This window comes from Caloenas nicobarica, chromosome 1 (genome assembly GCF_036013445.1).
Source record: "Caloenas nicobarica isolate bCalNic1 chromosome 1, bCalNic1.hap1, whole genome shotgun sequence".
NCBI lineage: Eukaryota > Metazoa > Chordata > Aves > Columbiformes > Columbidae > Caloenas > Caloenas nicobarica.
Window position 1 is genome coordinate 107,148,798 of NC_088245.1, and position 23,833 is coordinate 107,172,630.

The 23,833-nt window shown below is 46.3% G+C and overlaps 1 protein-coding gene across 1 annotated transcript in view; it reads left to right on the forward strand.

Annotated features, from left to right (window-relative positions):
* The first annotated feature begins 7,717 nt into the window (after positions 1–7,717).
* Positions 7,718–23,833, forward strand: part of NHS (NHS actin remodeling regulator) — a 261,448-nt gene continuing 245,332 nt past the window's right edge. Inside the window, exon 1 of the mRNA XM_065636211.1 lies at positions 7,718–8,206. Within this exon, the coding sequence (XP_065492283.1) occupies positions 7,813–8,206 (394 nt within the window). The 5' untranslated portion in view covers positions 7,718–7,812. The remainder of the gene's footprint in view (positions 8,207–23,833) is intronic.

Here is a 23,833-nt window from a genome sequence, read left to right on the forward strand (position 1 = left end):
TTAAGGGCAGTCAGCATGGCTTCACCAAGGGGAAGTCATGCTTGACCAACCTCATAGCCTTTTATGAGGACATAACCAGGTGGCTAGATGATGGAAAAGCAGTGGATGTCGTCTATCTTGATTTCAGTAAAGCATTTGACACTGTCTCCCACAGCATCCTCACTGCTAAACTGAGGAAGTGTGGTCTGAATGATCGGGTAGTGAGGTGGACTGTGAACTGGCTGAAGGAAAGAAGCCAGAGAGTCATGGTCAATGGGGCAGAGTCTAGTTGGAGGCCTATATATAGTGGAGTGCCTCAAGGGTCGGTACTGGGACCAGTATTATTCAATATATTCATCAATGACTTGGGTGAGAGAATAGAATGCACTGTCAGCAAGTTTGCTGATGACACCAAGCTGGGAGGAGTGGCTGACACACCAGAAGGCTGTGCTGCCATCCAGTGAGACCTGGACAGGCTGGAGAGTTGGGCGGGGAAAAATGTAATGAAATATAACGAGGGCAAGTGTAGAGTCTTGCATCTGGGTAGGAACAACTCCAGGTTCCAGTATAAGTTGGGGAACGACCTGTTGGAGAGCAGTGTAGGGGAAAGGGACCTTGGGGTCCTGGTGGACAGCAGGATGACCATGAGCCAGCACTGTGTCCTTGTGGCCAAGAAGGCCAATGGCATCCTGGGGTGTATTAGAAGGGGTGTGGTGAGTAGGTCAAGAGAGGTTCTCCTCCCCCTCTACTCTGCCCTGGTGAGATCGCATCTGGACTATTGTGTCCAGTTCTGGGCCCCTCAGTTCAAGAAGGACAGGGAACTGCTGGAGAGAGTCCAGCGCAGGGCAACGAAGATGATTAAGGGAGTGGAGCATCTCCCTTATGAGGAAAGGCTGAGGGAGCTGGGTGTCTTTAGCTTGGAGAAGAGGAGACTGAGGGGTGACCTCATTAATGTTTATAAATATGTAAAGGGTGAGTGTCAGGAGGATGGAGCCAGGCTCTTCTCGGTGACAACCAAAGATAAGACAAGAGGCAGTGGATACAAACTGGAACACAAGAGGTTCCATTTAAATTTGAGAAGAAACTTCTTCACTGTGAGGGTGACGGAACACTGGAACAGGCTGCCCAGGGAGGTTGTGGAGTCTCCTTCTCCGGAGACATTCAAAACCCGCCTGGACACATTCCTGTGTAACCTCATCTAGGTGTTCCTGCTCCGGTGGGGAAATTGGACTAGATGATCTTTCAAGGTCCCTTCCAACCCCTAACATTCTGCGATTCTGTGAAATTACTTCCACATTTAGATGGCATGATAGAGAGTTACAATACATTCAGTGTGCAATGAGCACATGCCAAATTATTTTGGGAAGTGTAAAAGTGTGTGTTGTTACAATTGAACAAATGATCATCTGTGGATGATGGGGTGTTCGTCTTCTGTTCCCAATAAATCTTCTCTTCTTGACACTACTGTTGCTCCCACTGTCCTAATACAGGCAAAATGCCAGCTCAGGTCAGCTGAGTCCTGAATCAAGACTGCACACTTGGCTTGATGTGCACAAACGGCCTGATGCCAGCAGGAGAAATTAAAGAGAACAGTAAAAATACCCACAATGTGCAGGTTAAACCCCCACTGCTATCAAATCAAGTGTAATTAAGAAGTCAGATCAACAAAGAAGGTGGATGGATCTCACACTGCAAGTAGAAGATCTCCTTCTCCCTTCTGTTTTCCTGGAGTAGATTATATTTCTCTGTAAAGAATGCCGTCTATTTTTGTCTGCCTCTTCTTTTATTGTGGTGTCTTAAGATATAACCATCTTTGTTAACTTTTTGTCATCCTGAATGTTCCCACTTGGACTGTAGAGATTAAATTAACCACTTCTCTGCATAGGCTGGAGACAGACAGGCATCATTGCTCTTCAGCTTAAGTCACTGGCAATTTTGCGCCAGCAGATTCCTCCTATATAAAATAGAGCCGGACTTTAGTTTGAGAGCTTTGACATCTGAAGAAATACTCACCTGCCCTTTCCTAAAACAAGGTAGCATAGCCCATGTTGTAGAACTTACTTTCCCTGAAGTCCAGCTTGCAGCTGGAGACCGCTCCAGCAGCACAGTAAATCTGTTGTGCTGTGTTCTGGCGTGGAGTCTAGGGAAGGAATCCCAGATGTCCTCTACATAACTCCCTTCTTCTGAGACAACAAACAGAGAATCAGTATTCTCTAGGATAATGGCATGGATGCTTACACCCGTCATATTAGAGCAGTTGGAACCATTTAATGGTTTTTGAGAGACCCTGAAGTTTGCCAACAAACCCCAACTTCATTATGATTTGATCTTGGATTTATTGCCCATACTTAACCATTATTATTTTCAAAGGCCTAAATGATAATGGTATTTAAACAGCTTTCATTTTTCTGCCCTGACATCTCTCAGTGCTAGCAGTCAATGGGATGTATGAATGTGAAACTAATATTGGTATCAAAGGAAATCACAGCATTTGCTGTTCAGGGGATGCTCCAATGAGGTTTTTTTCTGCTAACAATGCCAGGTAGCAGTGATGGGAAACATTCAGCAGGTGTGCACTTAACATGAACTTGCGAGAGAGATAAAGAAGTTTAGTTATTAAAACAGACGTTTCTTACTAATAAAATTCAATTAGCATGTCAGCCTTGACTTCAGGCACATTCTAAAGGAAGTGTCAATTTAATAATCACTCTTTAGTTTGAAATGTCATTCCTACTCTGATTACAAGTAAACGCTGTAACGACTATAATTAAGAGGGTTTGGAGAAAGTGAGTTAGCTTGCAGTTTTTAAATTCTGTTTTGCCTGCACTATATGATTTGCAGCACCATGTGGAGTCCAGTTATTCCTTTTTCTACCAGTACATGCACTCCTGCAGGCCCTGCATTTCCCCCCCTTAAAGCAGTGACTAAAACAGTGGGGTCATAGTTTAAGAGTGAAAAGGTTTATGGTAATACAGCTACCAGAAAGAGCAGTAGCAGGCTGGATCAGTGTAAACTGGTGACAGCACAAGTGCCTGGGGAAATCCAGTTGGACAGGAGAGAGAGATTAACACAGACAAACAATCACTGCTCTAATGCCTGTACATGTCCTCACCAGGAGGTGCAAGGGAAACAGCCCTACTGAGAATCCTAAAATTCTCCTTTTCAAAGAGCAGTGAGGAAAAAGGGTGCCCAGGCCTAGAGGAAAAAAGAAAATTTAGATTGCACGGGGTTAGTGGTGATGGCAAAGGGGCAGCAACAGCATATTTGTGAGTATTGGGAAAGATTGCAGGGGCAGGGATGAACAGGCAGTACTCAAACCTGTACCTATCCATACCCGTTCATGTAACATCTCCTTGAAGAGACTTGTGGTCTCTTGCATGCTTTGTCAACACTTGTGTAGCTGATTGTGCCGATAAAGTTGTATGGAAGCAGGAACTAGAAGTAAGAAGATGTATGCCTCAGTACATTAGCAGTATTCCGCTAGAAGGCCAGATCACATCAAAGGATGAAATTAACTCCATGTCCCAAACAGAAAAGTGTTTCGGGAAACAGAGGATGTATTGTCAAAAGCTGAATTACCAGCCTTTTGCCTGACTAAGCCATTCAAACCCAGGGATCCTCTTCAGAAAAAGTATTTCCCAGCTAAAATCCTAATGCCCCATGTTTTGGACATGGTCTTAACATGTTCCTGCTGAAACAAACTGGCAGGGCTGAGAATCTGAAATGAGCAGGTCCAGACTCACAGTCGATGGCCCTGGCTGTTCTACCTTCCTGTCTTATGGGCTTTTACCTTTAATGTGGTCTTGGTGTGATCAATGAATGTGTCACTGTCAGGTCTCAGTGCAGAATGGCAGCTGAACCTTGAAGGGAGTTTCTGAACAAGAATACTTTTTGCTAGCTTAAGTGGGTACAGGTTTGGCAATGTTCTGTCTGTGACATCTTTGCTGAGAACAAATAAGTGATATACTTGGGGGGGGCGGGGCTAGCATCAGTGATGACAGATGCCACACTATGGTCAAAAGGCCACAACTTCATTAATATGATGCCTAAAGGCATCCTCCTGACAGCTGTGCAAAGAGAAGGAAATGATAATCGCCTACAGCACTCATCAGCCTCTCCTCCCTTTCTGGCTCTGCAGAACAAGACATACTGCAGCAGGCCAGAGCAGCTCTCCCAAATTTGGTGAGATTGCCTAATCCCAACTCCCTGTTTCCTGTGGCTCGCTGCAGCAGGAAACCAGATTCCTTCTCATCTGCCAATGGTCCTGCCCTCTGTCGTCATCAGCCTGAATATCCCCTAGCTGGTGTTGCTGAAAAATCCTAGCAAGGATATCAGCAGCAAATGCGTGCCAGGGGATGAGTACAGCTGGGGTGTGGGGCTGGGAACCTGCACAGCAGCTGTTGTAGGTTATGACCAGGTGCCTGTCAGCAGCAGCACTGGTGGGAGTTCAAGTAGGACCTTTCTTCTACTCTTTTTGCCCCCTGTTCCATTCCCATATTTTATGTGTCTCTCAAGCAAACGGTTGTGCAGCCTTTCATTGCCATGAGTGAGAGCCCATGCCACGCACAGCAGCATCCCAACCTAAATTTATGGCAACCAAGGCTCATGCACATGTGAGAAAGCAGTACAGTCCAGTAAGAGGCTTTTCCTGCCATAAATAAGTACATAAGGAACTGTTTCACATATTCTGCTCATGACTGATATACTTTCTGACATGTCTCAATCTCTGAGGTCTGTAAGTGCTTCTTGAAATTTGCTGATGCGGAAGGTTGGTCAAGGCTGACGCATTCACAAATTAATACCCTGGGGAATACTCTCGAGGTTTAACTTCAGCCCAGGGAAGTTATCCTCCCTGGGCTGCCCCTACAGTCAGTGCATAGGGACAAGCCTCTCTGAGGGGCACTTCAGAGCTGAGGCCCAACTTTAAGCATTCAAAATCCCGCATGGAATTTTTTTTCCTCTCCTTTGGCTACAGAGAGAGCCTCCAGACACCCATCCCCTGAGGCTGAGTTTAACCTTTGGGACTGTTCCCACTTACTATATCTGCTGTTGAACTGACACACCAAGACCAATCCCATGGGCTGCCGAGAGGCTGCTGCATTTGGTTTTGCACCACCCGGTGTTACTGATGGAAAAAATATAGTAGGTGCATGACTGGGGCAAGGCATTACCTGACCCTCTCGCACCTGCAATGATAGGAGCTGTATTCTGACCAAGGAAATTGAGATGTCATCTCTACCTTTCTGATAGAAGCTATGTGTGGAGTCTGTTCCATTTGCAATTAAAGACTAAGAAAAATGGCAACATCTGCACTCATGGAGGGAAGGACAAAAATGCAATGAGACCTCCAAAATGAAGATATCCTCCATATGGTGGAGATGCACAGACTTGGCAAGACCTGCCTTCGTTAAACAAGTTCACTCATGCGTGGATTTGCATGCCTCATGCTGCTACATACAGAAGTCACACAGTTCTCATGGGAGTCTCCAAGGTGAGCTGCACCTCTCCAAGACTGTGATGGAGAGAGACCATGGAGCCTATGGTAATGTGGAGTAGTAATAACAAAGTGGGAAAAGTAAAGGCAGAGCAAGCGTTGGCTTCTGGTAGCTTTGCTGAGGATGAGTAGGGATACCCTGTAAGAACCAAGGCGTTGTTTTCAAGGAAAGGAAGAGAGCTGCAGAGTTCCTGTCCTACCCGAGCTGGTCAGACATTACATGCAACCAGGAGGCTGCGGTAAGGCACAGTCTAAAATTCTGCCTCTTGCAGCTTTTACCTGTTGTGAATGGCCCAGTCTAGTGGCTCAGTGTGGTGCCCAAGAGAGAGGTAGGATGAGTGCCTGAGATGCTTTCCTCAAGGCAGCTCCTGCACCTGCCTGGTGAGTGCTATAATGCTGTTTCCAATAGGTTTGACTCCTGTGATCCATCTCTCTTGATGCCCCACCAGTGTGGACAACTGCTGCTCTCTTTCTGTAGCATCAAAACTTAATCAAACCCTCCTCCTTTATGAATCTCAAGTGAAATAGTAAAATACCTTTCAGTTGCTTATAAATAACATGCCATGACTCCCACAGGTGGGAAGAATAGTACAGTCTGTGCCCCATTACCAGGGCTAAAAGACACCCTGCAGCAGAAGAAACTGAGGAGTATGGGGTGCAAATGCCCCAGTGATTTTAAAAGCAGCTCCACTCGGGTCCAAGAAGTCTTGCCAGTGCTGCTGGAGCACCGCCCCTGGATCTGTGACAGTTCTCATGTCCCTACCCCAGTCCCACTGGCGCAAACCTCAGCCCCTCCTGGAGGTGTGGAGAGGTGGCTCTGAGACTGGGGCAGGCAGCGCAGGCTCCGTGCCCTCCTCTCCCTCCAAGCACAAGGCCAGGACTGCCCATTTGAAGTCGAGTTAGAAACTTGAGCTAAAGACTCGTGCTAGCTCTGTGGGGTCGTGTGTTCCCCTTCCCAGAGGCATAGCATGAAGGTACATGAACTGTCCATGCCAAAAGCCAGCAGCGAGGCCAGCAAAGTTTGTCAGCTCAGACTTCCAGCTCCGCAGAAGGAACCGTATCCACCCTCCAGATCTAAGCTTGTTGCAGGAGGAGGTCGCTGTGCCCACAGAGCCCAGGGTGCGTCTATCACTGGGTTGAAAGCAACACTCTCTCCAGCGCAGATATCTGCAGCTTAGATTATTTGACCAGAGGTAATTGAAAGCTGACTGTATGTGGTCATGCAATGACAGACTGTATCGCAACACATGTGTGCAAGGATGACAAGTCAAGGTCAAGTGGGCAAACTTAAGCTGATGTTTCCTAGCTGTGGAATGCCTGCATTTGCAGCCACTTGGCTCTCCTTTTACGGTAGCTCTTTCTGTGGTATCTGCTCTGCATATTTACCACCAATAATTTACAGGTTACATTCAGATTTCATGCCTGCTCATTAGGCACATTCAGTTTTCAGGACTGCATGTGAGCAAGCTCAGCTGTCCTGCATCAGAAACAGTGCTCCTTGTCTGACTAGAACCCAGATTTTGCCAACACCTTCTGAGAATCTGGGTGCCCAAGTGCATCCACCTGACTTTGGAGGGTGCTGTATCCACTGCGGTGCCCTGAGAGGTGACAGTGGTGGGCAGGCACCAGCCTCCTGCAGTGGTCGGGCCTTGCTGACTCGGGTTCCTTTTGCCCTTCTCGGCATCTTTTCCATCTTCTTCGCACCTGAGCAGTGCTCCCGCCGGAGGGGAGACGGGCTGGGGCGGAGCGGGGGGGGGGCAGAGGAAAAGAGTCGCCCCGGCCGGGCCGAGGTCTGCCCGGAGCAGCGGCCCCCGCCTACCAGGGTCCCCCGGTGCCTCCCCGCAGCCCGGGGCCGCGGCTCCCCCGCCGGTGCGGCGCGGCGGACCCTGCAGCGCCTCCCCGCGGCGGCGGCCGCTCAGCACCGCCCCGGTCCCCGGCCCCCGCCCCCGCCCCACCGCTCTCCCTCCCGGGCGGGAGGTTCGGCGGATCGCTCCTCCTCGCAGCCGCGGGATTCCTCTCTCCGGGTTTTCGGACCGCCCCTTCACACCCGCCGCCGGAGCGGGACGGCGTGCGAGCGAGCGAGGCGGCGCGGATGCGCCCCGGCTGCCCGCGGCGGCAGCGGCAGCAGCAGCGGCGGCGGATGCTCGGCGGCGCGGCGGCCACTCCGCATCCCAGGAGCCCCGCGCGGTGGGGGAGCGACACGATGAGCCGCCCGCCGGCGGCTGCCCGCGAGTGACGGCGGCGGGGCAAGGAGCGGCGGCGAGGAGGAGGAGGAGGAGGGCAGCGATCCCCGCCAGTGCCCGCGGGAGCCCGGGAGAGCCCCGGCCGAGGGCTCAGCCATGCCCTTCGCCAAGCGGACCGTGGAGCCGCAGCGGCTGTGCCGGCGGCAGCCCGCCGCCTCCGTGCTGGAGGAGAGCTGGGGCGCGGAGCCGCCGCTGCGGGACCCGCCGCCGGAGGAGCCGGGAACGGCGGGCGAGGGCTCGGAGGCGGCCGGCGGCGGGGAGAGGGAGGCGGCGGCGGTGCTGATGGTGCTGGACCTCTGCTCGGTCAGCAACGTGGCCCTTTCGCGGATCCTCCGGCAGCTCTCCGACGTGGCCCGGCATGCCTGCACCCTCTTCCAGGAGGTCGAGGCTGACATCCAGGGCACCCACCGCCGCGTCCGGGCGCTGCACGGTCGCATCGCCGGTCTCCAGGGCGCTGTGCGCGGCCTCGACCCCAAGCAGGAGGCAGTGCGTAAGTACCGCGGGATGGGCCGGACCGGGGCGCCCGGCGGGCGAAGCCACACCCCGGTAACCCGCCGTGCAAAGTTTGGGGTAGGAGCCGGTGGGAAAGGAGCCCCAGCGGCAGGGTGGGAAGGGGCCGGGCCGTGCCGGGGGGACGCGGGTCGGGTCGGGTCGGTGGGCGCCGCGGTGATGCCGGCAGGAGGGATGATGTCAGTGGTTTGTGCCTTACGTAAGGAGCTGCCTGGCGAGACTCTCGGGGCGCATCTTCTGCAGCCGAGGGTTTGGCCGTGAAGGAGGCCGGGGTCTGTCTGCGGCGGCCCGGGGGGTGGTGGGGGTGGGCATGATCTCCCGTCGCCGGGCATCTTTGGGTTTTCTCCCTTTGCCTGCCTGTCCCCCTTCCCGGATGGGTTTGTCATCCCCTTAGAAGTGTCACTGACTTCCTGATCGAAATTTTAAGCTCTTAAGTAGAAATAATAAAGCCGCTTCGTCGTTAGCCAACTTTCAGGGCCATAAAATAAGGAAGTTTGGTTAATGACTTCTTTCTGTTTAAAGAGTGGCCCTAAAGAGCCGGCGGGGGGGCGGAGAGGGGAGGGAAGAAAAAGATCAAGGCAATATGCGATTTGTGTTATGAGCAGTAAGCGCTTGAATCCTGCTGCTTCTTCACCCAAACTGTAACAGCGGTGACAGGCTCCGTAGTCCTAACAGCTGCTGATTTCTGCTGAATATGTCTCGTGTTCACAGCATTGTAATGATTTTGTACTCTCACTGGCGCATACGCTTCGTGAGCGCTTGCGAATATGTATTTTTTGGATAGGTAGGGCTGTGGATTGGAATTCTAGAATAGCAGAGGTTGGTGTCGGTGCTGTCCTCTTAATATCTGGTTTAGGAAAAGCGATAGCTTCCAGGGGGAATTTGGCTTAGTTTTTGCCTTCTGCTGTTCCCCTCTAAATCTCAAGTACCTTCAGTAAGTACTGTGAAGTGAGTTTACACTGCGGTAGATGAGAACCTGAATGTACCATTTAAAAAATCGTGCACTGGGTTTTCTCCCCTTTGGAGGGGTGTGGAAATATAAGTAACTCTTCTAGGATCAGTGAAGCTGTACTGATTAACAGAATCAAGCCTTAAGTATTCAGTAGTATTTAGACTATATCTTCGGCAGCTATAGAGTGACTTTGCTGGTGATATATTAATATACATCAACCGTAGATCAGACCGAGGGAGGATTTCTGTGGTTTCAGGATGAGCGTGCAATCAGAGCAGAGTGCTGGGCTGTGATTGGAAACTGCGGTGAGAAGCAGGCTTGGCCAATGTAGTGAGGGAACTGTCTGAGGAAATGAAACTCCTTGTATCACATTCTCATCTGTAAGTCTTTTGAGCTGAGTAACTAACTGTGCCTATACACTAATGTAAGTGAGAGCAGAGCTTAGCCTTTCTAATCTGTATGGCTTTTTTCTTTCTGGATTGTGCAAATGCAGCTTGTTTTCAAATCACAGTGCAAAACCTTGATATCGCAGCACAGTTATGTCATGCGCTTAATTAGAGAGTCTGGCTTTCCCCCTGTGATGATAAATGCAGAATCCGCTTCTTTGGTGCTCTTTTGTTTTCTTTTAAATCCTTCTCTCTTTAGGAGGGGAGAGACTTTTGATCATGATCTTCCCCATGTCTGCCTGCTGTTCCTCCTCCCTCCTATATAATGTACAGCACAGTGGCACTGATAGAGCTGTGGATGTCCCTCGGTTTGGTCAACCAAGGGCTCCTCCACAGTGCTGGGCTTTGCCACTATCCATCCTCCTGTAGGTGTCTGTCTCTCCTCCAGCTACACAGCTACTCGCAGGCACATCACCCAGTCCTCATCACTTCTCTCCATGCAGTGCTGTGCCTCATGTCCTTTAAAGTCTCCATACCGACCCAATGTGCGTGAGCAGTCAACTTCTTTGCACGCTCCGGCTGCTTTTATTCCCCATCCAGCGTTGGACCAGCACAGCTGCATTTATGTAGCTCTATGTCTGAATGTCTCAGCTGAGATCTGGACCTGAACAGCACCATTCTGCACATCTCCTCACATCCCCCAAATCCATACATGTCCACAGCAACACCTCCTTTTGGCCTCCAGACTGCTCACTGTTCCAAGGGCCAGATAAAACTGCATAGCAGTAAACTGCCCATCCTCACTGTAGTGTATAATCTTAGCGTGCTTTCTCCTTTCTGGGCTGACACCTCCTCCTTCATTATTACTTTCAGTAACACTATGCTAATGTTTGTTTTAAGCATGAAGTGCCTACAAAATTAACTCCTGACGGTATTACACTCAAGGTGCTGCACCCAGTTGTTCTTTTGAAACCAAAGAGCAATTGCAGGTGGTCACAGGTCTGCCCAGGACCTTACCAGCATCACATTAAAGCATACTGACTTCCACCTCCTCTGGCAAACACTGGCATGATGAGGTGGCCTCTGGGCTGTCTTTTGGCTGTCCAGCCCAAATGACACATCTGGGAATAACTCAGAACTGGCTGGAGGTTTGGTCTCGCACCACAAGGAACAAGTTGGTGACCGGCATGCAGCCACTGCACCCATGGCATGACTGTAATGGTCACATCGAACTTGTTACATATCAGGAGTCTGGAGGTGCTGGGCAGCTTGGCACATTGACGGAGACACTGTGTACAGTGTGTTAGCTCCACAACAGTGCAGCCCAAGAACATGCTTTTTAAGGACTCAGTTTAAAACTGCTAGGCTACCTTGCCACAGTGAGACATTCTTGATGTTCTAACACCAAGTGCAGCACAGTGATTTGAGAATAATGCTACCAGACATGCCCTAGATACTGAGCTGTGACATTGGAAGGCCTTTTTCTCTGTGCCTCATAAGCCAGCTGGATTCTGAAATTCCCTTGTGAAGGCACAGGCTGGGTGAGGAAAAGGAAACAATGGGCTAACACCATCTTGGGAGCTACTGGAGCCAGTGGTTAGTGAGGCGTCCCTACCTCCATTCCTTCGCCAGAATGCCATTCCTTGGCAATCGCAGAGATGATACCGAGGGAAAGGGGAGCAGGAAAGGAGCTCTCTTGAAAATAGCATACTGTACAGTTTTGCATGTTGTATTTTATATTGAAAGTTATATGTTGTTGTATTCAAATAAAACATCTATGTTGGGTTCAGGGAATATTAACAGAAAATTGAAATTAATTAAAAATGACATTTTTCCAGTAATGCTTATCATTACTGCTGTCATTTTCATGAGGCATTAACATTCTCAACTCTGCTGCTATTGAAGTGGTGAACATTTGCAAGACTGTGTATGCTTTGCTTCCCAAAAAGTACTTAAACTCCTCTGCTGAGCTACTGGTGAGGATATTTACCTATGTGTTGCTCTTTTGTTTTTGGCACTGTTCAGAAAGTGTGATTCGAAAAATCTTGTTAGGCACAATAAAGGATTGATTCTGGGCAGTCACAAGCAGGTCATCTTCAAAAACTCAAGGTCCCTCGCCTCTGCCTTCCCAGATGCTGCTTGTCCTTTCATCTTTCTTATAAGCCTCTGGCCAGCTAGCATCTTGCAAATATGAATCCTTCCCCACCCTCTGACTGGAAGAGAAACAAGGGTGAGAAATGTTTTCCTACTCAGCTCCTGAACTAACTACTTTGCCCTTCTGCCACTCCAAGTACTTTACTGCTTTTCATCACGAGCAGCTCCAGGGTCTGCTTCTAAAGCAGAACCATGTGGGAATAACATGATTGTTGTCAGTCTGGCAGTTGCTTAGGGTTTGCTTTTTGCCTGCAGGAGAACTGAGCAGTGTGGTACTGCCCAGTTTTATTATTAGATGCTTGATTATCTTGGTAATACAGAAATGTAGGAGAAGTGCTGGATTTGTGTGTAGACTCGGGTCTCGGTGCCTCTGTTATTATTTGGAAAGATGATTTCTCAGTCTAGGGGACTACAGATCTGGCAGCCTAAGTGGAATATTGTACTTTTCAGAAACTGATGATGTAAGCCATCTTGCTTTCTGAATAATCGGCAATGACCGGGCAGCAGATTTTGAAAGCCCTATTTAACGAGATCCTCTTTGCACCCTGGCATCCCAGAGAATTCCACACATTCCAGGCTTTTTTTTTTTTTTTTTCTGAAAGCATCAATGTGTTACCAGTAGCCAGTCTTTCTAAATGCTGTATCGTTTCCAGAGGTTGCCTGCTGTATCTTCATTGCTCCACTTTTCCATTCCTAATTTTCCTCCGTGCTTGCAGTCAGTGATACAGCCGCTCAGAAGTGTGGGGATCTCCCGGGTTACTCGGCTCGTCAGAGGCCCCCAGATCTCTGCAGTGAGCTCCCCTGTAGGTTTCTCTTCTTTCCTAAAGTGTCAGTATTGAGATAAAAACACAGCTGTGCACAGGTTCGTTATCATTTTAAGCTCTGCATTTATTTATTCTGTTTGTTTGAAGTATGTTACTGAGAACAGCCTGGCTAGTTTCACTTTTGCTTTTAGTCTCTTTCACCGTACTTTTTAGGTGGTTTTGTTTTGATTTTGTCTGTTTTAGAGTTTTAGGGAGTGGTGTGTGATGGTGTGTGTTGGGGTTTTTTTTTTATTTTTTTAACACCCTGACATAATGCTCTTCTGTTTGGGTTTTGAGCACCGCAGGGAAATGTTTAATCAATTGTAAGGTTTTTATGTGCCTTCTGCCACAATCCTACTACTTTTACAAAACATATGTTGGACTCAAAGCTCATCAGATAATGACTCTCCTTCTTGACTTAGTATGCTGAAGGCTCAATCCCTGCTGAAATGGGATGTGGAAACCTTAATGCTTCCATCTCAGGATACAGCTGCATCGTAAGGCCATCCCAGGCTGTTGGTGAGCAGAGATCTTCAGGCAGGTACATGAGACCTTGAGAGTCTCGGTGCCATCTTAAAAGAAAAAAGAAACAAGTGCAAGTTGGGTAGATAAGTGTTGCACTTTATCCCAGCTTCACAAAATCCTTGAGAATTTAAAGTTCCATATTAATTGTATGGATTTTCTGTTGCACTGAGGCATAACTGTAGACTTTCATGGGTTGGATATAGTTACATAAAAATATCTTGAATACTGCTGGAGACAAATCAGAACAGATGTCTAGCTTCCCTTAACTCTGTATTATAGTGCTTTATAGTGTATAAGCATATCTAAGTGTAAGGGTAGTTGCAGTTTTAGAGGTACACACTAATGTAGGCCAGGGGACATGAGGCACAAGGATGTATTCAGAGCTCCCGTTGTACATTGAAATCCTATTAATTGGCAAAGCCTTGTTGGGTGCAGAATAAAACCTCCACAGAAGGGCAGTTGTATGCTGGATGTAGTAATCGATCACCTTCATCTTTGTGTACTGCACCTGCCCAAATGGAATGACACATCCTCTTCACTTGTCATTTTGGAAAAGGAAGAAAGGCTTTTGGCTTTACTTGCTAGGTGCATTTTTTGGGGGTTGTGCTGGTTGCTGTGTACTCGTTCATGTTAGAGAACTTGCCTCTCTGGTGCACTTGACTGTAGTTTGCTCTTGAATGCAAATAACCCAAGTTGTGGGTGTGGGAAAGTTGGAGAACTTCATCAGTGCTCGGCTTCTTCTAAATGCAGAGGTTTGATGGCAAGTTAGCAGAGTCGAAAGGAGCAGGAGGCCAAAGCGTCCGCTTTCCTTCTTACCTTTACTGCTGTCAGAACAACAAAGGAACAGAGGAAGAAAAACCTGCTCATGTAAGGATGCCTTACTGCAACATTAGCTAGAGAACCATTAGATAAGAGTACTGCCACTTAGGAGAAAGATTCCTTACCTTTGTTTACAGAATAGCAAAAGACGACCTTTTACACAAGAACAGGACCATTCAGAGGCTAGGCTTGAGATTTTTTTTCCTCATCCATTTAGTATGTGATAGAGGGTAACAGGAAGGAATTTGTCTGGTGGCTTTGGCAGGGGTGTGATGCTTTGGAAGTTGTCGTCTTCAGTCATGTTGGCTTGTGGAAAGCAGACTCCGGCCTCTTTGCAGATAAAAGCAGTGTGTAAAATCCTTTGTCCTGCTGAGGTCAGTGAGACTTTTGGTGGAAAGGCTCTGAGAGCCCAGTGCTCAGGTAGACTCACTGGCCTTTATCTGGCACAGCCTGATAACAGATGAATAGCAGGCAGCTGTGATTTTCCTCTGAAGCCACTCCCTGTTATACAGATGTAAATCTTCAGAAATTTTGCTGAATCTCATTTACTTGGTCTTCCATTGGTGTATTAATAGTATAGAAGCCCTTTGCCATTCTATAGTGCCTTGCTTTTCATCCCACAACTGGTACTTAAACTGATGTAACAGGTTTGAACTGTTTGGGCATTTTGTTGCTAGACGGAGAGCCTGCCAGTCAAAAGGCCTGATATCCAAACATATTCAAAGCTGAATTCCCACCTCACTGCAGCTATATAGCTGTGTAATCTCATAATCATTGGTGGAACTTCTTCCTTGCTCATACTCCAGAGCCAAGCAAGGGTCTCCAGTGGGTTTATTAGAAATCCTGGTGGAGATGGCTCAACTCATTTAAGACCAATGAGGTCTTCTTTATGCAGGAGTAAAATTGCAGAGAAGACAGAACCAGGCCCGTACGAGACTTAGACTTACTGTGGATCTGATGGTTTAGCAGAAATACATCTAACAGCCCCTTTAAAACTCCATGCTTCTATTTAAAAACCTTTATCATTTGATGTATGTGTTCATACAGAAACATGAGTGTTCCAGTGAAATCAATAGAGTAATTTCTACTTTTGGTTAGTTCCCCTGCTGGTACAGGAGAGACGTGGAGATTAAGAAATAAGTGGACTCTGAAAACTTACTGAGGGCATGCGGAAGTCATTCACCTGTTGATTCAGATGCATAAAAGATGGTAGTTTCCCTTTATGAAAGATGAAAGACCTGGAGCGTTTCCAAAAAACACTTGCATAGTTTTCAAATGTTCTTGGACTGAGGGAAGGACTTTCAGGAAGCAAATATAAATATCCAGTGCAACGGTGCCGCTCAACTGCTCTTCTGGATCAGCAGAATCAGGTCTTGTTGACATTCCTTATGTAGGTTCACCTGTTTGTTCTGTGGCTTCAGTTTCAAGGATCAGATTGCGGCTGGTCTGGCAGAGATATGCAAAGGTGGGGAGAAAAGAGGGGCAGACGGCCCTTACTGCTGCCTGGCATGAGCTGGTCCCAACCTCTCCTCGTCCATTCTAGCAAAGGCAGAGTTCTTCAGCGTGGCTCTTTAAAGGCAGCACCTGGCTCTTCCTCTCTCCAAACTGGATAGCAAAAGAGATGGAGTGCAGGGGAGCGCTGGCTGTTTAAAAAAGCCTGTAATCTGACATATTTCCTTCACACGTGCCTAGATATGTTGTACCCAGATCAAGCAGAGACCCCCAGGGAACTCTTAAAAGCAAAGTTACGATGCCCAAAGTGGGGAAAAAAATATGACCAGCTGATGTGAATAATACACACATGCATTTTAAAAGCATTGTTGCAGGTCTGTGTGGTCTTCTGAGTCAGAGAGCTGGGATTTTCAAAAGCTGCTCTTTCCAATCACTTGATATCTCCATGTAATCGGAGGCTGACATCAGACTCTCGATTGGAACTACTTGAGCTATTAGGATGTGAAGAGCAGAAACTCTCTGTGTTACTCAGTGTGTATGCAGGGGGAAGGTTTTTTTCACTTCCTTTGATGTATTAGCATCAAGAGAGAGAGTCTTTGCTTCATTCCTAATTGCTTCTCGTCTTTGAATTTATATACCAATATGTAAGTAACTGCAAAGGGAGATAGCAGAATTTATAAAAAGTTCAAAAAGGCAGGGCTTAGAGCATGATTAAAATAAAAGATAGCATACGGCATGTGCTGTTTTTAGCCGAAATATCTCCCTAGAATACTTTCCATTTACATTCTCATTATATGTAACTGCTTCAAATGCACTGCTTAGTTTAACAACTGGCATGTTTTTAGGGTAGATTTTATAGTAGATATACACCCACTGTGTTCTTAACTCGAGACTTTAAATTGCGGTATCTGTATTGGACAATCTTTTCTTATACCTTTTTGGCTGAAGGCAGGAAGAAAGCAATAGTGATGGGAACCTAATTAAGCCTGTGGTTTAATTACACTAGGAGCTGTGTGCTTGAAATGCCGTTAGACTCAATGAGTGCTGCGTGGCACTGCCACGTTAAGTCCCAGCAGAGAATGACATATTTTTTTTTTAATAGGATCACTGTAATTCTTACAAAGCCACCGTGGTTTTCTCTTTCTTTTCAGCTGCCAAGGCAGTTGGAGTTTGAACTATAGCCACTCAGACCAAGTCCCTGAGAAAGTTCGGAGGAGCTGTCTCGCTAGCGTGTGCATGTGATTAAGGAGAATGTGCGTAGGGCGGTGTGTTTGTGCTATAAATATGCATAGCTTCTTCAGGCCTCTGCAGCTTTTCCCCCTGCCTTCTCAAAGTTTTTTTGTTAGCTTAACGATGTTTGAAAGACCTTTAAGTTGGCCTGGACGAAGGGCGATTTGGGGGGAAAAGTTGCTAATCCTTCTCCTTGAAGATGTGTGTGTCAGTGGCTGCAGAAGTGGGCCATTTTTAGGAGTGAAATATGCAGGGTGCTTTGAAAAATTCCTCTGTGTCCACAGACATTGGGTTACTTTGAAGGCACAACTGAATTCTCTGTGCCTGCTCAATTTTGCCTGTCTTTTTTTTTTTTAAATCTTTTCCAAAAAGGGTACTGGAAGGGTTGTTTTCTTCAGGTGATCTGATTGCAGAAATCAGATCTTATTGATGATGAAGCTCAGGATAGGCAGCAGTAACTCACTGTGATGCTCAGAGGCAAACTTTTTCTAAGATGGTATACATGTTCTTCTGCATTCAGTATTTAGTGAGATGTGATAAGGGGCAATTTGATTTTAAGTGAAATGAGAGATTAATTATGATTAAATACATATCACACAGATCAGAGTGGCTCCAAAGAGCAGATACCAACCAGCTCCATTTTTTTTCTCCCTGCAAGGTTTGTTTATCGACTTGCAGGAAAAAGAGCGCCAGTTCTTGGCAGAGGCATGTTCTTTTCTTTGGTGAAGCAGTTTCTGGTGAAGTATTGTGTACAGGAGGATAGTCAAGAAATATGTATGAATTTATTTCTTAAAAAGAAAAGCATATGTCATGGACTGACCACTGACTTTTGCATGCCCAGCTCTTACCCTGGAAGCTACATAGCTCTGCACAGTCCAAGTTTTGAATGCAAGCTTTTTTTTTCTTTTTACCTCCTTGTTTTTTGGGAAGGTGAATTTCTTATACTTATCCAAAAACCTCTTCTGGCCGCACAGCACAGCTTCTGCAGCTTTGAGCTGTGCTAAACACAGCTCCTCTGGCCTTCCTGTACCCCAGCAGTTAACATCATCACAGAGGCTCCTATCTCAGCATGCTGAAGAGATCTCACCTCCCCTCCCATATTGACTCTGTTCTGCTGCCGTAAGTCTTGCTGCAGGAACCTGAAGACTAGGTCTCTGCTGCACGTTGCCTGAAGCCTTGCACACAGTTAGCATGCCAAAGTTAAATTTTTCCCATAGGATGGATTATTCTGACAACACCATTTTTAGCCTGGTTTCTTATCGAAACAAGCATTAAGGAATAGCACACTCGGTGCATTTATAGCAGGGGAGGCGGTGGTTACCCTTGTGTATCTCACACCAGTCATTCAGAAATTTTGTATCTTTTATTCAGGTATAATTTCAACTACATTGCCACAGTGTAAAAATCATAAAAGAGGCTGCCAGGTAAAGGAGAGAATAGACTATTCCTCCTGCATTTGAAGGAAGGGCTTGTTCTTTATCAGACAATAGAAAATCCACCAGGGAAAAAATCCTATATAAATGTTTCAACCCCATAAAAAAAAAGTGCTTCAGTTGGAACTCACACTTTCTTCAATGTGAAAATCAGTCCTTTGCATGACATAAAATCTGGAAAAAAACAGGCTTCATTAGTTCCACTGCTTGCAAAACTGCTTGTTCGTATTCCTCTTTCCCCTCCAGAGTTAGTGATTATTTCTTTTCAATTTTAATTTTTTTTTTGGAAATGTGTGCCTTGAATGACTTTTCTTTTGGGCCATCCTATCCTTCACTCCTCTTCGTGATGGTTTCGCAGGGGATGCAGCTACACTTTTACCTCTGTCTTAATGGCAATGGCAAACCCCCCTCATTGTGAGAAAGAATAGTATTAATTTTTACGACTGTGGTTTATTCTCCATTGATTATCTTTAATGTGATGCTGTCTTGTTCAGTTAATAAACTACCGATAACCTGCTAAGATGTAATTACCACCCCCCCCATAACCTGCTTTTAATAGATGTTGTAAATGCATTCATTGTGCCTAGCACATTAAAATCACTGGTTTAAGTTCCTTTACTTTCAAATTGCACTCTAGCTGAAATATATTTTGTGGCAATCATCTTGTCATTACTCTGCTAATGGACTAAAATAAGTATCGCTACTTCATGACTTCAGCAATATTTTTTGTGCTCTGTTACAGTTGCCACAGGCTTGATTCAGCCTTGGTGCCCAGGCAGAGGTTGGATAGGCTGTGTTCTGGACAAAATCCTCCTGATGGAGACTAGGAGGTTCACCTGAACATTTACCGTTAATTCTCCATCGCTATTAGCTGGTGTGAGTCACTGCCCAGAGCCCACAGGCTGTCCCTTTTCAAGCCCAAATGGCAAAGCAATGCTGGTCTGCACGCAGATGTCTCCAGTTTCATTCTTGCTCACTCCTGGACCAGCCGACATGCCCAGGGCAGGGCTGTGGGGCTGGGCCACCACCTGGGGCATGGGGCTACCCTGGCGGCAATATATCTGTTATTGGCCAGCTGTGCAGCCCGCACAGCGAGGCAGCAGGGCTGTGGTAAGGTAGCTGTGACCACGGGTTGGCTGCAGGTGAAGCTGGCCGCTTGTGTCTGGCAGAGGAGGAGGAGAGAGGCCGAAGCAGGCTGGTCTTGTGCTCAGAGTTCTTCTTGATACTTGGCCACCTGTTTAAAGTACGACCCTGGGTATTTGCTCAGCTTGCACTGTCAGGTTTTTTAGACACCTCTGTCAATACATGCAGAATTTACAGAGCAATTCTAGATCGGATCCAACGATAAAATCATCTGCCTATAGGGATGGTATGGAAATGAGCACCCCTGTTTGAGGAGTGCTGGGTCTGTAAATGAGTGAATGGGTTACAGCTCCCTTCAGCAGCTATAATGTGGCTATTCATTTTTGAAATTGTCCAAGTGGAACTTAACACAAATTATTAATGTAGATTAGAAGTATTTTTCATTTATTTGCGTGTTCCTAAGTGGTGTACTGAAGAACCCGGCAGAATAGCAATTTGTTAAAGGAAGTGAGAGAGAGCTGCAAAATGTCGCAGCTTGGGGTGATTATTTTTTTGCTTTCTGGAATTTTGTTTCCCGCTTGGTTGTGGATCTGACCTGATAAGCAGCACCTTGGACTGTGAGACTACAAGGTTTTCTTACCATAAAATAAATGAGTGTGTCCAGTTTTGTGCAGACCTGTATAAACAATAGTTGAAATAGAAGAGGCTTGAATAGCATCTTCTTCCTCAAAATTCTGTGTGTCACTAGAAAAACCTTTTTATATATCTATATACATAAACACATAGCTAGATAAAGGAGGAACACCAGTGGGAAAACTGGACAAGATAATATTGGTCACTGAGGTTAGAAAAGCTTAATAAAGGGGAGAATTTTACAGCTACATTAACAGCAACGTGGTCAAACAAGGAAGAAAATATTCTGTATTACTCTTCTCATTAAAAAGGTGAAAATAGAAGGTAATTGATGTCTCTTATTCTTTCCTTGTTTTGACTTTGTGTCTTCATCCAAAAGCATCTTTTGGTTGAGTTCACTTCTTTTCCTGTCCCTCTCGCAGTGGAAGATTACTTTGGACTTGGGAGGTTATGATGGTATTGATGGAAACTCTTCTACTGGATGGGCGATCCTGCCCCAGAAGTGAGGTACATCTTGCTTGGGGATATGGGAATTATGCAGTTTGGTAGGAGTTATAAGAATAAAGCCTTTGCTTTTGAATGAATTGTTGCTGTGATTTTAAAGGAAATGTTGAAAAAGAAAATAAAAACGTAGAAAACCTCAGCCAAGTTCATTAAATTAATTCTTCCAAGAGAACAGATGGGTAAGTGAAAGGTAAAGTGATGCAAGTCTACAGTATAGTTTGCAGATTCACTGAAGGAATGTGTTGTATTTATTATTGCAAAGAAATGTCTCCCCTGCCTTTGTTTCCTTTTGAGACAGTTCAACCTTGGGCACGTTAAATATGTCTCTACAAAAGTTAGCACATACTGACCTTGTTTGCTGCAGTCTACTCTTCTGTAGCTTCTTGATTTAGTGGCGTGAGCCAGATGGACAGAGCCCTGGAGCTAAATTCTGGATAGCATAATTAAGTGCTCTAGTATTGAAGGCTGGAGCTAACTGAGTCAAACTTTGGCCAATACTTCAATATTTCTTCATCCAAGATACATCTACTGTGTCAAAGTAGTTATTGTTTTTCCTTTGAGATGATATTCCTTGGGTATGAGGATGTTAAATTATATACCAATAATATTTTCATCTGTATAAGGCAGAGCTCTCTCGACTACTTTGTGTCCTGATAGTACTACAGGAACAATTTACAACCTTGTAGAGCTTACGGAAGCCCACCTGAATTTTTCTTTCAAATCTGTACAACCTTTATCCTGCTGTGTTTTGGAGTTGTGGGGTCAGTTGTGAGTGCCACATGAAACCCCATTCCCTGGTAGACTCATGGCAGCACAGTCCTGGCCAAGCACATTGTGGAAACTGGAATGTAGCTCTGCAGCTCTCACTATGAGCTTGGGGTCTGAGGAACCTGGTTTCATACTGACCAGGAAACCATATCAGAAGCCTGTCTGCTATCCTGCTCCTGCTTTCATATGCCATTTATAGCAAGAAAATTGTGTCTCTCCCACCTGTAGCTGTACTACACAACATAGCTTGTTTAAAATAACTTCTGGTCTGTGTGTCCAGTGGGCCTGAATCTGAGGATCAGGCTTGTCCTGAACAAGCTGCATCAAAAGGAGGTTATTTTTCTGCTGGTCCCTAAGTACCATCTTCTGCTTCACTCTCCAGTTCTGCTGAACAAACATCATAGTTAGAGTAGTCATTTTTCTGTGGTGCTGTGGATGGTGTGTATGTGTAGTGGTGAGATGATTACCAAAGGAAAAAAAAAAGAGAAAGAAAGTACATGTTTTCCTCGGAGCAGCTGTGAGAAGAGCCACCTCAGGAGGATATTCAGACACCAGAGTCTCCTTTTTCACTGCCACGGAAGTTTTCCATTGTGGAGCAGCACTGAATTCCTTTGTGTGCCTTATGGGCACGATGGTGTGTGTTAGAGCAGGATGCTACAGGCTGAGTAACGCTGAAACTTGTGTATAGGCAGCTGTGCTTGGCCAGGATGGAGCCTGTGAAATGTTTTTGATACCACTGCAGCCTTTGGAATAAGTCTTACAGTATAGGTCTTCGCTTAAAGATTGAATTGCCATCTAACTGTCCACACAGGAGTTTATCTTTTCGATCCTGAGCAACTACTCTGTGTCAGGGGGTGTGATATGGTTTGGAAGAAACTCCTGCTGGGCTGTAGCTGCAACACCTCACTCCCTTCAGAGGCAACCCTGCCCAGGTCCAGCCCCGCAGGGCGTCTGGCCTCCTGACGGTTTGGAAAGTGGCACGGGAATTACAGTGTTTTTTCTGTTTGTTTTTCTGCCAATGGGCCATGCGTGTACCATTTCATTTATGAGAAAACACAGCAGGTAGCTTTTATGTGGACTCAGCTGCTATCTGTAAATGGCTGGTAGATGTGCAGAGGAGACTCAGACCCATCCAGGTGCCGAGTCCCTCTCCTGAGTGCGCTGAGGATGTTCAGCTCTGCAGGTTGAAGCTGACGAGGAGGAGGGCCCAGCAGCTAAAATATTAGTGCTTAAGAGGCCTGGATTCATCTGCTGACTTCTCATGGGGGCTTTGGCAAAGGTTGTTAGGGGGATTCAGATCACCAAGTTTTAACAGTCTAAACTTTGAGACCGTCCATCCCATTCAAAGGTGAACCTGTCTCTCACTGTTGAGCAGAGAAAGTTTCTGGATCACGTGATTGTATGAATCCCTTAACTTCTGTAAATGTCGTGGTGTGAAGTGGATACCACCACAGGCTCTGTAGGCCTCTGTTCCTCAGCTCTGTGGCAAGGCCCATCCCTTCTTCTCAGAGGTGACATCACACAAGCAGTGAGGATCAGCTGGGTTGTGTGGTGATAAATACTGTACAGGTACCCACGTACACAGACCTGCTTTGTAAACAAAAAGCAATTTGGGAGGCTGAGACTCTTCCTGGAGGTGTTTAAAAGACATGTAGATGACGTTCTTAAGGACACGGTTTAGAGACAGACTTGGCAGTGCTACGTTAACAGTTGGGCTCGATGATCTTAAAGGTCTTTTATAGAATCATAGAGTCCTTTTGGTTGGAAGAGTGCTCCTGACCTTCATGGGCAAATGCTTCCAGGTACCGTGTGAGTCTTCCTGATGAAGGCCATACCCTCAGGTGGGATTCTCCCACCCTCCTTCAGCAAGCAGGCTTTCTTGTTACAGAGAACTGCAGCACTTGTCCTGTGAGGACTAACCTTCATTTGGGATAAGTTTGCAGTTACTGATCTTTCTTTCAAGCCCTGGCTTATAGAGATTGAGCTTTCTTACATTATAGACAATGTGTCCTTGTTAATTACAGTCATGTAAAGATGAGGCTGTACCTCGGGACTTGGTTTAATTAAAAAACGTTGCTGGGAAGTTTAATAAATGTCTGATATGTTGTAACTGGCTGCCGAGTGCCAACGCTGCAGTTCTCTTCAGGTGCTCTCCCAGCTTCAGTCAGAAAGGGCCACCTGAGCTTGACATCTGCACTAAAGAAAGGGGAGGGCAGATTGTCATCCTCTGTCCAGCCAGGCTGGTGTCTGGCAGCTCGCTTGTCACAGCTTGGGCTTGCATCTGGGCTTTGGGAAAAGGTTTGAGGGTAGTAGTGTCAGAGGAATACTTACAGTGCAGAATCTAAGGTTTTCCCTGTGTAGTGGAAAAATCATGACCGTGCATGTGAAACGTGGACTTAGAGGAACTTTGTGTGGGTGGTCTTGTTTTGATCCTTTGTGTCCCCCTCCCTTTCCCTTCCCACTCAGGTATGCTGAAGTCTGTCATCTATTTAACTTGAGCTTTTCTGGTAATCATAGATGATGTACAATAAAAACAATAATAAAGCACTTGCATATACAATCTCTCTGAACTGCAGAAGCCACAAGATCTTCTAGACATGCTTTTTGTTAGTATTGGCTTGTGAGAGACCTAGCGCTCCATGATGCCCATCTGTTAGCAGCATGTTTAAATGTGATTAATGTGAAAGTTGCAAGAATTGCAATAGCTTTCGCTAGTCTACAACAGAATCTGTCACTGTTAATCTCTTGCAGTATAAAAGCTTAATATAGCAACTCTAATGTTATGGAAAGCTGTAGCTTTGCTTTTGCTATCATCACCTTAGTGCATTATTAAACTAGTATTTTCTTTTCCTCCATAGCTCACAA